At 42.9% G+C, this 16,006-nt stretch overlaps 1 protein-coding gene across 1 annotated transcript in view; it reads right to left on the bottom strand.

Moving 5' to 3' along the window:
- thsd7ab (thrombospondin, type I, domain containing 7Ab) overlaps positions 1-16,006 on the bottom strand; it is a gene marked incomplete at both ends in the record, with an annotated part of 130,284 nt that overhangs the window by 23,726 nt on the left and 90,552 nt on the right. The window contains 4 exons of the mRNA XM_079228151.1: positions 3,181-3,322; positions 4,973-5,126; positions 7,589-7,722; positions 8,760-8,938. Of these exons, the coding sequence (XP_079084277.1) occupies positions 3,181-3,322; positions 4,973-5,126; positions 7,589-7,722; positions 8,760-8,938 (609 nt within the window). The remainder of the gene's footprint in view (positions 1-3,180; positions 3,323-4,972; positions 5,127-7,588; positions 7,723-8,759; positions 8,939-16,006) is intronic.

Below are 16,006 nucleotides of genomic sequence, written 5' to 3'. Positions count from 1 at the left end.
TCTCCTGTTGAAGCAGGATGATGTGGCGGGACAAAACACAAGGAGACGCTGTTCAAAAGTGTTCAAATGCGTCTGCTGTCACACATTCTTTACACCCCAGGATGAATAAATCTCAGACAGTGAGAATAAACCACGGCGTGTCGTCTCGGCTTTTTGAGGGTGAACACGCTGAAATGCTGCGTCGCACCATGTTCCTCATGTTACCCTGAAAGTTGTTTCATATGCAGATATTAAGTGGGTTCTAGGAAGCAGAGGCACCGGGATATTTATATCAACATATCAATTAACGTGTAGATTTATGATACAGTGTATTGACACAGCAATATGAAATGAATTACCAACTATGTTGCTGACAAACTAAAATTCTCACTGCACTGTGGATAGATCTTTAAGGATGGGCGTGCCATGCACAAATATGAACCACGATGACTCAGCAGAATGCTTGTGCTTCCTGTCCAGTAACTTTGACTTCAGCTCATTGCCTTTGTTGCATGACACACTTCTTCTTACTCCTCTGCATTCCTTCCCTTCTGCCACAAGACATGCAACACCCAAATCCTTTTAAATAATCAGTGTGTGTGTGTGTGTGTGTGTTTTGTTGTGCGTTTAGAGTCTGACTCTTAATAGCTTCTGGCTGACGAAGATCACTGCCGATAAGAGAAGATTACTTTGTCAGCGAAGAGGTCATTGAAGGTTTATAACAGCTCACTTAAATCCAATAAATCTGGCTGCCATCAGTAGCCTTTCATGCCAGCGTCGTAAGCGAGCCGCTTGGCCAAGCGGTCAGATCTGAGTTTAATAAACAGGATTTAAAAGCAACATCAATACAAGTTTCCCTTCCTAATAAATCTCAGTCGAAAAAAAAAAACAGCTGGAAGAGGCTGTACCTTGGCCCTTCCAAAAAAAAAAAAAAAGATACCTGTGAAGTGGAAAGACAACATATTAATCCAGACTTTGGGTGCCTTTCAAATCTCAGCGTGCATGCAGTTGTTAGAGAACACTCTGCAACAATAGGAGGGCTGAGGTATCACTCATGAAGCATGCCATCCGCTGACAAAGATGAGTGGCTGTTTTTAGCTGCAGCGAGCTCGTTTGCGAGCTCAACGGGGGGAATTGTGTCTCCTTCTACCGAGGAGCTTTGTGGCTCTCTGGGGACTGAACATAGGGAGATTGCAACAAGAAGGAGCAACAGTAAGAAAGAGAGGGAGAGAGAGAGAGAGAAAGAGAGAGAGAGAGAGAGAGAGAGAGAGAGAGAGAGAGAGAGAGAGCAATAAAAGGAAGAAAACTGAAGGAAGGAGCAGCTTGGACGCTCTCCGCATCAACAAAGAGAAAAAAGAGCACCAATAATAGTCTCTGCTCGTATACTATGCACATATACCCGGGATGCCTGTATGCCACTGTGAACCCAGCAGTCGGATTGTATGTCATGTCTCCCGGTGTAGCAACACAAAGGGAAGACAGAGGAGGAGGGAGGGCTGGTTGAGAATGTGGGACAGCAGCTCGGAAGGCAACACTACAAATCCAACTGGAAAATAGGAACGCTGCCAACCCTTTTTTTTCCATTATTGTTGAAACAGTTTGTTGTGGTTTTCAGGTTGAAATATGAAATATGAAGGAGTAGCCTCTGTGACACGTGATATGGAGGTGTGATGTCCCGCAGATCAGAGGGGAGCTCTATTGCAGCTAAAATCTTTGTCTCTGTAATATTTCTATAGCAACAATGCATGACATAACAAAGTGAAAACTGAGTGAAAGTTGTCACTTGTTGTAATGAACCTTCAGAGAATTAAAGCTGGTATCAGCAGCTCCCCTCGGCTTTACAGAGCTTTGGGTTTCAGCTTATTGTTTCGCTATCCGGTCCGTAACTTTTCCGTTTTGGGTCACTCCTCACTGCTCTCACTGCAGAATATTTTCAGGGGCAAAGGCTGTAAAAACCGACTGTACACGACTTGATCAGCACCAAACAGCAGACAGACACAGGGAGCAACTAGCTGGTGAACATCGTGGAGCACTTAGCGTCTGAAGAGACAGATATCTCCCACAGGAGCTTGTGGAGACCAAAAAGAAGGGTGAATATTGGACTTGAATTCACCGCGTGGCCAGAAACACAACTGCAAAATCATGAAACTGTTGCTCCATAAATCCATAAGCCATATAAATGTAAAAAGTGATGATATGTCTGTGTTCACAACTTGTTAATTAAATGGCCAAAAAACATGTAACGAAAAGAGGCCAACAGTCGGATGGTGTACTTGGCACCGTCAAGGCTTTAATGGTTGTTACTGCAGGGCTCTGCAGCAACACAGAGCGTCTGTCCATTCACACTGCACTTGAAAAGCGCCTTCACACTGAAATACAACTGTGTAAAAAATTCGCTCCATGATCAAAGGGAGAGCAGCTGTGAGCAAAACTCAAAGCAGCGTTACATCATCATGACACAACACAATGTTTGATAACGCCTTGGCATCGCACCCCAAGACACAAAAGTAATAAAGATTAAAAAAACATATGAGTCCTTTATCGATTGCTCCTCTTGCTGTTAAAAACAGATGTGCAAATGAAGTCGTCAGCGCAAATACGCATGTTGTACTTTTAATAACGCACAGCAGCAGCAGCACACAGACGTGTTGCAGCTTGAAGATATTTGTAGGTGTAACCCGTCTTAAAATGTAGCTGGTGATTACCATCATCACAAATCAGATACTAAGAAGAACAAAAGTAGCAGGGAAATCTTAGACATTAGTATTTCAATATATCCTATTCTGTTCTTGCATTACTTCAGATAAGGGTTGAATTGATTTACACATTAACAAAAGAAAAAGCATGTATAAACTCATCACGTGCAGACGCTCCATAGAAAACACAAATCCCACAAACGACATCATCAAATAATAGATTCTAGGAAGAAAAATAGTATCGGTCGTGAAAATATGTATCCATTTTGCAGAACATTCTACAAAAAATAATACATATGCGTTGATAATACCCTTCTGTATTTAGATAAGACAATTACCCATTTAAGCCCCAATTTAGACCTTTATTTGGAGAATTTTCTCCCCATCTCTTCTCCTCAACAGTGGCTTTACAGACTCAATACCATAGAACCACCGATGAGGAGCTAATTCTGAAATGGATGCTGATGCCCACTGCAGTCTTCGTGCTTTTTTACATTTCCTTTACCTGTGATGTTGTAGAAGTAGTTGAAACAGTTGAGGTTCAGGCTGCAGGGCTCCTTGTCAGCCGTGTCTGGACACTCCCTCCCCACGCTGGGCGACCGGAGGGGGTACGCCAGCCGCACCCGATTGTTGGTCCTGGTGCACGGCTGGAAACAAGAGAGTCACAATCAAAGACTGGACAACAAAAATATTTAAAAAACGTTTCTAAAAATGCTATAAATGACTAAGCAGTCCATATGGCAGCGGGCGATAAGAACTGAATACAAATGTGTCCCTGATTTCGAGCTACTACTAATTTGCCCACTTCTGGATGATTTCCCAGTTTATTGGCCAACAATTCATTAAGATGTATGTCAAAACATCCTCCCAGAGTCGGCACAGGCTTTGTCCCTGGAGGGATGTTCTATCGTTGTATTTCTAAAAATAATGAAGTAAAGTCTCTCTCTCTCTCTCTCTCTCTCTCTCTCTCGGCATTCCCAGAATTTGGAATTTGATTATCTTCCAGCAGGAAACAACAGGAGGGCTGAAATTGATATTGTGCTGGAAAGATGAACCAACAGATTCTACATGGTCATTGATCGCAAAGCAGAGAGTTCGGGGGGTGACAGCCTTTTGAATATTTCCATCTGCACAATGAATAAAACATGCTAGAGGCCCCGCTGACGCCACCGCAGACTCCAGTACGAGATTGGAATTGCGGGAAGTCAGTGTGTCAAGCACTTTGGGAGAGAAGGGGGTGTGATTAACAATGGCCAGGGTGCTGCTGTGAGAACAGCAGGTGAAACCAGAGCAGATACAATATATATATATTATTATTTTTTTCTTTACTACGAATCGGAGGCGTCAGGGGGTGCAGGGTCTGAACAAGATGTTCTGACACCTTGCATGTTTTTGCAAAAAGCAAGAACAAAGATTCACTCACACTCTCTCTCTCTCAGAAGATTCAGACATTTGACTATTGAAGCACAACCACAGATTGTTAGCTGCTGATACCACGGACGCACGGACGCACGGATGCACACACACACGCACGCACGCACGCACACACTGCAGCCTGTGGGTGTACGCTTTGCTCCCGTGATTAAATCAGAGAGCAGCGTCTCTTTAAAAAGCCCAAATTGCAAAGTCTTCACATTTTACTGTGAGTGCAAAGAGGTCATGATTTAGAGGGAGATACACTCCCATGCTCGTCTCTCTTTTCCATCAACCTTTAGGCTAAAATGAACATTCATGAACTAAATTCCTTGAAGTGTTGAGTATCTCCCTGAATAATCTTCTCATAAAATCAACATTTTTCATGAAAATACATCAAATTACTTGCTCTGTTTGTGGTCGTCTTTCAAATGACGACAACAAGCTCGGGGTAATACGTTATCCAGCTTTCATGTTGGGCCCCACATCACTGCTGAAGCAGGGAGGTATGTGTGCATAAGTGTGTGTATCACAAAATGTAAATCTGGAAACCTGCTCCGGAGTTCTGAATCTTTATCATAAATCATATCCCTTTCCTGCTGAATGCACAGTGAGTACAGTGTAATATAGGTGATACATGAGCCATTCTTCCTGCTTCCCGGCTCATACATCTCTTGTATTCCACCTTGGGTGGACGACAAATAACCTGTTGACAAACAATTCACACGCCGCTCACAATGATACAGTGCCGCTGTGCTGTGAATTCCTTGCGCCCCTCAGAGAAAATCTATTTCTGACGAGAAAAAAAAGATATCAGGATAAATCTCAGAGGGCTCCGCGCCAGCCGCTCCCAAATCTGTGCCGGACAGCTGAACTGCTCTCACCAGGCTGCAGCGGCTCCAGGGGCCCCAGTCGTTGAGGACGCAGTCCTCGGGACAAGGCAGGCGGCTCTCCCTGGCCCCCAGGGGCATCTCCTCGGGGTCGCACAGGTAGTCCTCCACAGACTCCGACGGCCCGTCGATAGTGTTGAGCATGCACCTGCGGGATGGAAGAGGGGAAAGCACAGGGTTTTGAATCCTCATTTTAGCCTCATTTTAGACATAAACACCACTTTCCACACAACTGAGGAGGAAATTATGATCTTTGTGGCCATCCTCATCTATATGGCGGTTGCTCTGCTCCCAGCCATTGGAGGCTACTGGGCCATGGAGAGCAGGGTCCATCAGGTTGCCAACCTGATGTCATCAAAGAGGTTCAAGCTGCTGAGAAGGATTGTCCACTTCTGCATGAACAGTGAGCGTAACTGCTTTGTCGGTTACCATGAATAAGTGTCCTAATGTTGTGGCATAATGTTGTTGTGAATGTTAAAAAAAGTGATTTTATAATGTACTGAAACCTGTCCCTTTCATGTGCATTTCTTGTATTTTTTCATATATATATTTTTTCCATTAAACAAGCAAGAAACCATATATGGCCGTTTGGTGGATGTTCATTTTCTACTAAAAAATATTTTTTTTTTTTAAATTTCACAACAGTAAATGAGTATTATAATGTCCTCCAATAGCGCTCTAGGGTTGACATTTTGAATTTCAAAGTATTATCAATATCAATAATTATCAGTAGTGTCAATGAGTGCCCTATAAAGGGTTAAAAAAGTTAATCTAAAAAATATGTAGGATAATATCACAGTCTGACCAAACATTATCCATACCGTCACGAAAATGGGAATTAGATTTATCCATCACTCCTGATGCTGACTTCTGGACCCAAATCTGCAATAACAACTACTTCATGACCAAAAATGCAAATTTACAACTAATACATTATAAAATAAAAAATGTTTTAATGGGATTCACGTCAGACATCTGTCCACATTGCACTCAAAATAGTCTGGATAGCTACGTTCATGCCACCTGGCACTGCACACCAGTTCAACACTTTTGGAGAAAAATAACTGCATCACTGTCTGTCTTCCTGGGCTGCCTCGTCCCATTATCCCCTTTACGGTGCTTACTAGGAGACATTTCAACAATAAACCTCAGCAAAACAAACCGCCGATTACTCCTCGTGGCCCTAACTATCGCCAAGAAAACTATACTCATGAACTGGAAATTAAGGAATAACATACAGATCACACACTGGAGAAACCTAATGATCGAATACATTTCAATGGAAAATGTAACCCTCTCTGCCACTGGCCGTTGTACCTGCTGGTGTGCAGGTGGGCGTGGCAGAGGGTCGTTAGGAGAGCAGGGACACCTGTGCTAATTAGCGACATTCTCTTAAAAGGCCCTCTGGTCTGAGCTAGTGCTCTCTCTCTTTCTGCCCTGAGACACCAGTTTGGTTGGTATTGAAGATTATGGTTTGTCTCTGCATTATCTCTCACACACACACACACACACACACACACACACACACACACACACACACACACACACACACACACACACACACACACTGCACTGCACTCGCCACTACTAAAAATACTGAATCCACACGCCACTGTTAAGTTGTTAACCTAGTTTTTGTTTAAATTCAATGAAGCCCTTTCTGTTAAAGTACTCTTGTGTGTATCCCCCTTCTTTTGTCATGGCCCGGTTCGTGACAGGTGGATGTGTTTTTCTTTCTGGCTTTCCTCAAAGGCTGCAGACATATTTTTTAATATATCTACTAAATTGCAGCTTTTCATCCTCCAGATTAAGGAGAGTGCAGACGGCCACTACATTTCTCTGATAATGTCACTTAACTGTCACTTAACTGAGGTCATTAGAGTTTTTCACATCAGCCAAAGCCGTTCGACCGGATGATCATGAGGGTGTTGATATCCTGCGATGTCCCTGTGTCTTATTTGTACGTGTGCGTGCTTTGAATCCACTGTTGGTTTTCTATGCCTCACAAAACCTCTAATTTCAGTCGTATAAATCTAATTACAGCGTATGTCTCGCCATGTGCACAACATTAATCCAAAGGTTTTGAGTTCCACCCAAAAGGATTTGGTAGCGACGTCGGTTGTTGACTTTCAGACAGATTTCCCCAGATCCTTTTTTTTTCTCAAACACATTTTTCCCAAATCACTTCACATAGAGTAGTCATATTGATTTGAACACAAATTAGCGCACACGTCAGCTCCAGTCGAGGTCTGACAGCCTGCATGCAATTTCTCCAGATCAATTGACAAATTATTTTATTACTAATAATCAAAACAGCAACAGATAAAAGCTTAAGAGTCTCATGTTCAGAGAGCCTCAGACGATGTCTTTATTTGCTTGTCTTGTGTGATTTTAAAGTAAAAAAAACAGCAACAAATCCCCACATTTGACAATCACATTTTTTATATATGAACATTTTTAAACAACTATTTATTATCAGCATTATTGTTGATACATTTTCCATTCATTGACTAATCCACAAATTAGCCAACACTAATATACACGACCTTTAACCATTATGCTTTTACTAATGTATACAAAGAATATTCACAGGACAGACTCAATAGATACCTGACTTTTCTGGTCTGGACGCCTTCGCCGCAGTTCTCCTTCAAGTCCACGTTGCTGACTTTCCACACGCTCCACGGCTCGGCCACCCACACGTACTGGTTGCAGTCGCTCTGACACGGCACCACCTCGTACACCTGAGGACGGAAGGACGTTACTCGTGTGCTTCACGTGTTCTCCGTGCGATTTGAAGTAGACACAAGCAGCAGATTGGTGGTTTTACTTCTGGGTCATGATCAGAATATCTTTATTTCTACAAATATTTCCTCTCAGCGCTGTAAGTTGTCCAGTTTCACTTAAAATACAAAGTGATTATTTGGCTCGTCTCTGAGTTTTAACTCAGCCAACATGATTATTTCTGACCCCGGTGCAGTGCTGCCTCGGAGAAAAAACGTCCACAAGAATAAAACTTCAATCTCATTGTACCTTGTTTACTTACAGTGAGGATATTGTGACTGTTTACGTGTATTTGTCGGTGACCAACTGACATCGGTGACACTTAACATCTGCGGCTGCATTTACAAATCACTGAGGAGAGCAGCTCTTACCTGGGCCTGTAGCGATGAGTCACATCCAGCGAGCATTGGGGCGGATTAGAAGGAGACAGACGGATTAATGAATACATGCCAACTGTTCATATAGTGCAGAACCCACGATTAATGCAACATTTGGGAGGACATAATCAGAAAAGCCTTTGGCATAAATACCTGTGTGAACTTAACAGAAACACACACACACACACACACACACACACACACACACAGGCGTAGATCAACACAACCTTAATCTGCATCTGCTGATGCTCTCGGAAAGCATTTCATTTTTGCAAATCATGGAAGCCTTAAGGAGTCAACTGGCATATGTTGGGGCGTTAATATGGTGGATGGGATCCATTTATAGCACCCATCGCCTGCTCAGCAAAAAACGAGTGTAGCAATAATGAGGGGAAGGTGAAGGAAAGCTCTGCAGACTCAAGCTTACTGTATTATTCATTAAGACTTTCCTTCTCGCCCTCTCTCCTGTGTGGATACATATAATGTGTATCACGCTTGTAATAAGTATAAATACTGTATATTGTATCAAGAATCAGGGTTTTTCCTCTCTCAACTCTCCTGCTCAGCCACCAATTCAGACTTCAAAAACGGAGATTGAGTTCCCGCTGCGGCGTCCGCACCTGGTTGATGTGGTCCAGTTTGGGACACGGACGCCCGCCGTTGTAAGGTTTCTCCCGAAGCCACTTGGAGCGAACTTTGACCCCGCTGCCGCAGGACTTGCTGCAGCGTGACCAGTTGGACCATTCGCTGAGCTTACAGTCCGAGGGACAGGGGATGATGCACGCCTCCTCGAGATAACCTGAAAGGAAGACACACAAATTGAGGTGTTTTGCAAAAATCAAACACATTTGGATGTCAGCAAATTAGCTCAAACACAACATTTATTTTGCTGCGCTTTCTTGCGACTAATCCAGTGTTTCCCATGAATTAATGAATTACAGGTAGCTATGCCACTGTTTCATAATGGACTGAAACTATTTTGTTGCAACCAGCTCAAGGGCAGCTTGGGAAGGTGACTCGCGGACTAAGCGTCACCCAGTGTGACTGACAACTGGGGCGGACTGTGCTCAGTATGAGACATGCTTCGCGGAATAGAAAGATCCTTCCAACCAATGTGTTTATGATTAAACTGAATACTAGAGCATGAATATCTTCATAGATCTTGCCTCTTAATGTTGTGTGCACCAAATCGATGCATTTAGCTTTAAAACGTGCAAAATGTTCTTCATATCGAAGAATTTTTTTTTCTTTTTCTTTGTTCCCAATATAGTGCAAAAAAACTAAAAGACAAAATAATGATTTGCTTCTTCTCAATCTGTTTCAATGAATGACTAGACAGCGTACTGTAGTCTGTTATTAATTATTTCAAAAGAAAATGCATTCACCGGAAAATTGATTCATCAGAAATTAGCTTTGAAGTAAAAACCTTTGTTCTCTACGGCTGCCACCAGCAGCCTCACAGCCTCCAGGTTGACTGCTGTGACTGCTGTGGAGAGAAACTGGCCTTGGCCGGTTCTTGAATCTCTGAGAAGACTTTTGTTTTCATTATCTAGTATGAAACTACATTCATGCCAAATTCCCAAAGGTTAGTTTTTCTTTTCGATTCCAACAAACAAGCATTAAAGTTCAAGAGCTCTGTAAATGCTAGATGGGGAAAAAAACACCTAGCTGCAAGAACAAACTATTAACCGATACTTCACAAACTAATCTAAATGCACTTATTGATCTTTATCCCAGTGGAATGAAAACAGGGTCTACATTCAAAGGCACGATTATATGGGTTGTAAATATGAAAAAGGAAGCTGGGCCCGGCAGTAAGATTCATTATTTCAATCTCTTTTCCCTCGGCTCTCAGGGTCATGACACACAACGGGAATGAATTTAAGAATTTCCCTCTTGCTCATTACTTTTTTTGGGCTCTTTTCACCATCTCTTGGCCTTGATTTGCTCTGCTTTCTCAGCACACACAGGCCAAGGTTCAGTCGGATATGTTGAAAGATATTACTACTCTGAACTTGCTGAACATGATTTGTATCCTCCCAAAGACTTTTTTGAAACCAGGCAGAAGTCTGTTTAGTAGATGGAGCCTCATTTATTTTTTGTGTAGCAGCACGGGCCTTTAAATCAGTTTAGCCTTTGATTAAGCAAATCAATGAGGTGAATGAGCCGGGAAAGTGGAGCGTCTAACCACTTCCTCGTTCTGATGTGGCCTCTCTCAGGCGCCTCCGCTCCTCAGTGAGAGACATGCGGCGCTCCGCTCACTGACTGACGGGCTGGCAGTAAACACACCTCCCACGATTTTAGATAACACGTTTCAGAGGAATTACACAGAGGCCAGTTGGTCCTTTTTTTGTCAATGCATATGTGAGTAATATCTCTCACTTTTTTTTCTCACATATGTTCTTCTGCAGCACCATCATCATGCCTCACACTGAGCTGCCGGCCACAACAGCACCTGTCCACTGCTGGCTGCTGAGCTCTGCTGGATAATAACAGGGTAGATTGCTAGTTACTCACATTATATATTATATTATATATTCTGGCTGTATATATCATATTTCAGTTATTGTAGATTCTTTACTGTTTTTTGTACTGTTTTTATTGCTTATTTATAATACTTGTTTTTAATTTTTTTGTTTATTATGTGCACTTTACCCTTTGCTGCTGTAATCCTGTAAATTTCGCCATTGTGGGAGTAATAAAGGATTCTCTTATCTTATAAGTGATAAGTGATGCCCCACTCCCAAAGCCTGACCACATCAGACCACATTCAGACCAACATCAGCACTGCATTTAAAGGAAAATATACAGACAAAAAGATAAATAAGACGTTTGGCTGTGTTGGCGTGTGCTGCTAAAAGCTACTGTTGAGAAGATGAAATGGAATTCAGAAAGTCAAGTTTGAATAACACTCCCACACATTTTAAGGCTCGTCAGATGCCAAAACAATGCGCAACAGCTCATAATAGAATGAGACAGGATCTCACAGCTTTTGTTACAGCCTCGTTGAGTTCAAGGTAAACAGTGGAATTATGCTTCTCTGTTGCAAAGTTATCCATCATGAATGTGAGTGTGGGTTGCAGCAAAAGATGACCCTGATTTTCTTTAACTTTTTATTTTTATTAGGGAGCTACCTACAGTGGTCTAATTGACATCAACAGGGAGGCTTTTGTTCTGTTTTTGATGCAGTGGAGCGAACGGTTGTGTAAATACAACCCGAGCATTGCTCAGGATGAGTCTCGGGTTCGTCGGTCAACCAAATACAACATACAACCAAAACCAAACAAACCTGAGTTCTCTCTCAATTTAAACAGTCTCAACCTCAAATAAGTCTGTTAGTTTGTCTTTCCCCGTTACCGGCCAAAGGCGGCAGCCTCTTTCTTAGAAGCGCTTTGACCAGAAGGATGACTGGAGCTTAAAAACAGGAATAAAACTTGGCTCAGCTCAAGATGACAGTTGAAGGGTGATCTTGCTGCCCAAAACAATGCTGACACAAAACTGAGCAATACCATTCCTTAGAGCTAATATGATTTTCTTTTTATAGGTCTTCTTAATCCAGTCCGGACTAGAGTCCCGGCAGTAACTAAACCCGCTGTGACATGCACGCATACACTTCTGCCTGACCTCCTTACACTCAGTTGCCCCCCCAGAGTCCAGATCAGCATCTCCACATCAACACCTTGCTGACTCCAGCGTGACCTCCAACATCAGCCTCACCGCCTTTGACCTCTGTTAGTCCTGGAGTCAAGACCAGTCCTCCACTGACGCCACTTCAGCTCGCTAATAGCTTAAATGCTGCAGCACCTGCAGGTTCACTTGCAGTTCAACTGATAATAAACCTGTTAGATGCCGAGCCAAGCTCTCACGAAGGTCTTGGGTTGAGTCCAAAGAGGACATCTCTTATTTTCTTTTTTCCTTTTTTGACTACACAAGTCAACTTGTAACCTGGTACTCCTCCTGCTGTAATTCCCAAAAGCAGTTGTAACTGCTGACTGCTCAACTTCACCTGAAACGTAAACAACAGCCCGGCCAGCTCTTGAAGCTCCCAGCGATAATTAGGATATGTACTCAAACGCCTCTGGAGGCAGACCAGATTCCTAACAGCAGCCGAAATCTGTCGGCATGTTGCTCAGAACATAAGCAAACACAAATAATAGCTTGATCAGTGGTGAACCATTATGCACAGCGTGCTAATGATCGGTTGGTATTTTTCTATTTGAACACGCAGGAGCCCACTGTCATTTCTAGCCTGTTGAAAATACCTGCAAGTGATATTTTGACGCAGAAATACTAGACAACCCGAAATATGGCACATCAGAATCAGAAATGCTTTAAACATACGAGGAATTTGGCCTGTTGGTTGGTGCCATAATCAAGAGTAAAAACAACATTATATGACAAACAAACAAACAAACCATATATGAATGAGTATGTTAAAATAAGTCTGCTATTAAAGTACAAAGTGTCTAAAGAGAAAGAGTTGTGCAGGTTTGTGTAGCTGTATAAAAAAGAAACGGCATATAAAAGTGAGAATGATTGATCACTTGCACAGTGATCCATTTGCTGAATTCCCTGAAGCTCCATAATTTTCTTGGAATCTCTGGCATTCCTCCCAGAAATGTTGTAACTCAATTATATTCCAGAGTTTCTGTTTTTATAGAAGCTGTTTAGCCAAATGAGTGTTTTCTTCACACATGGCTTGTGTAAGTGAGACGATTCCTGAATTTCCCCTCCGGGTGTCTATAAAGGCTCATCTTATGTTGCATTGCCGTTTGTAACACTAAAATGAGCTTTTCACTGTCTTTTTATTTAACGTAATGTTTTAAGCTTTGTCTCTAACCTGTAAAACGCTCATTTGTGTACCGTAATGATACGGTGAGCAACATGTTGGTGTAAAAAAATTACTAAGAAATTATACATTCTCTCAACAACCACAAGAGGAAAATATCTTTTTGAATGCAGAACCAATAGAAATGCTCATGATGTTACACTCCACTGGTTTGATGTTTGTAATGGGACTTTTACCCCCGAAATATTTTTGCCCCTGCAACAAACCACTAGCATGCTGGGCCCCTCGGTGCCCGACGAGGACACCCTGATGGTGGATCAAGCCACCGTTTATTTCTGGCCATCCAGCCGGGAATAAAGTCCGTCTGAGTCATCACGGTGTTGGCCTCTGAAACCAAATTCTGTTCGCTCTTTTGGGCGGGTGGCCCCGAGAAGCTTTACACAAACGTTTTGGCCGCTGGGAATCATCCAACATTGCAACCTGATTGTTGACCCGTGACCAATCGTCCCCGAGCCAACAGGGAGAGTCTAATCCCTGGGTGCTCTGAAACGCACTGAGGAATAAGAAAAAAAGAGTCACCACAGACCAGAAGGACCCTTTGATGTACGTAAGTAACCCCGACGGACACCGAGATTAGACCTCAAACCTTCACAAACATCCTTACGCGTTGTAACATTCATCATGCACCAGCAAATCTGTTTTCTGCAGTACTGTTCAAGTTCACAGGTCCTCAGCAAGATGCTTGCCCTCAAGCTTCACCCTTCGCGGCTCCCCAGCGTGACAGCCCTCCCTCCTCCTCCTCTACCACATGCTGCAGAGGCCCCATGAGCCATCCTGTCATGGTAAAGGTCAAAGCATCACGGGTCGCTTATCACTATAAATATAAGAACTATACGAGTCATGTCACATATATACAGAACACATCAGGGGATCCCGACTGCACCATGACCTTGTTGATGGTAGTAGTTACTTTCTGTGTCGAGTCGGGATTGAAAACTCCCCTGGGAGGATATTGTGTGGATTTAGACCATCACTATAGAGGTAGGCCAAGAGGATTTCAGTCTTTGGCCTGAGCTGGTAGGTCCGTGTCTTGGTATTGAGTCTCTACCATCCCAATTGGATCTTCAGGTTTTTGACTGCAGCTGGGAAAAACTAATAGAATCAGGACTCTGTCATCGGGATGTTACTCAGGGCTCTAGTGGTTCGTGCATGCGTTCTGAACGGCCACGGTCCGCTGCAGTCATCCGCACGCAGGATCCACGGCATGTAGATCGATGCACATGATGTGGAACTTAAGCACACAAGCGAGCTCCCCCCGGACACTTTGAGCCGTTCGTCATGAGCAGCATCTGCAGCATTAGTGGAGTGAAGTGTCAGTCTCACTGTAACGAGCGCAAAGGAAACGGTGAGAGTGAGAGAGAGAGAGAGAGAAAGAGAGAGAGAGCGAGAGAGAGAGAGAGATTTGTCCACAGTTATATGTGAATGGAAACACATGCAACATGCTAACGTGCGTTCCTTATATCTGTTATGGAAATAGTAAACAAAGAAGATATCGTCTCTCTTTGGCACTTACACAGTTCAAAATAAATTGTTTTATTTATTTATTTTCCAAACTCTGACTTGTGTGTACCATTACATCGCATAATATAACTCTATTATTGTGATAGTAACTCTCTCTGCAGGCAAGCTCCACTGATACTTTCTGATTAAAAATAAAATAATTATAAAATAAAATTGTCTTCTTCATACTGTTCTCTGTAGTTTTAAAATGATCTAATTCTGAATAAGATGGCTCATGTATTGAGAACAGCAAACAGTGTTACAGAACCAGGCAATCTGAAAAGCGAGCAATGCCACAAAGCTTGGATCAACGTGTACTTTTAATGGTAATCCCCCCCCCCCCCTCTTTTTTTTCTCTCTTCCTGTTGCTGTTTGAGGAACACAGAGATAACGGTGGCAAAGTTCGCTCGATTGACATCACAGCCGAGGGCATTGTGTCAGCGGCAGAGTCGAGGGAAGACCGCGTCTCCTCCACTATCGAGATTGAAAGCGATGATGGCTGAAATGCAGAGAGAATGGCTTGGAAAATGAAGGAGGGAGTGGCAGAGAGAGAGAGAGAGAAAGGAGGGAGAGAGGGAGAAGAACGACTGAATGGGAAGGATGAAAAGAGAGATTTAATGATATCTTTGAGATTCACATGTATGAAACGCCCAGCCTCATGAAAGTGTTTTTTGTTTTTCTGTGCACCTCAAGGAACATATCTTTTGACGGAGCTCACTGATGCTTGAAGATGTATGTGTGGATGCGCATCACATAGGTGTAAAAATACACACACACACACACACACACACACACACACCCGGATTAACTGATGCATATCTGGATCTGTGACTCACACAAGGAGACTAAAACCATGTTTATATATGCATAACACTGATGTATTCATCTGAACATCTCCCGCATTCTATTTCACAGCAATTTCACAACGAGTTTCTGTGCCAGGATTCTTTGCTTGAAGTATTTTGGATCCAAGATAAGACTCTACAACGAGGAGACAAATGATTCTGACAGGAGTGTGCCAGAAACAGGCCTCCTTTACGTGAAATTGAGCATTCAAAATGAGTCGCCAGCCTCCATAGGAGGGGCTTTCATATGCGCACAAACAATATCCTTCACTTCAGATGAATATTTAACAGAACAAAAAGTTATTCTTGCATCCGCAGCCTCAAGCACATTTCTCACCTGAAACCCAAGAAGTGGAGGCTGGAGAGGGAAAGCACCGTACCCTGCTACACCTCACCTTCTACTTCTGCGCTTTGATGCAGAGTTCGGTCAGGGTCCAAAGGCCAAACTTAAGTTGTTTGTTGACCCAAATTGTGACATGTTCTCGCTGACCTCCAACATTACGTAGCCGTTCAGATCGTCTTGGTCTCAATTCTTTACACATCAGGGTCTCTGGAACTCTGCATAATCCATTTATCCACTGGTAGATCAAAAACAATGTACGAGCTATAAACAATATGTTGCTTTTTTACCATTTGAATTTGCCGTTATTATTATTATTTGGCCTGTCATCTT

The sequence above is a fragment of the Taurulus bubalis genome, assembly GCF_910589615.1.
Source record: "Taurulus bubalis genome assembly, chromosome: 12".
Lineage (NCBI taxonomy): Eukaryota > Metazoa > Chordata > Actinopteri > Perciformes > Cottidae > Taurulus > Taurulus bubalis.
This window is presented reverse-complemented; position numbering and strand designations above follow the sequence as displayed.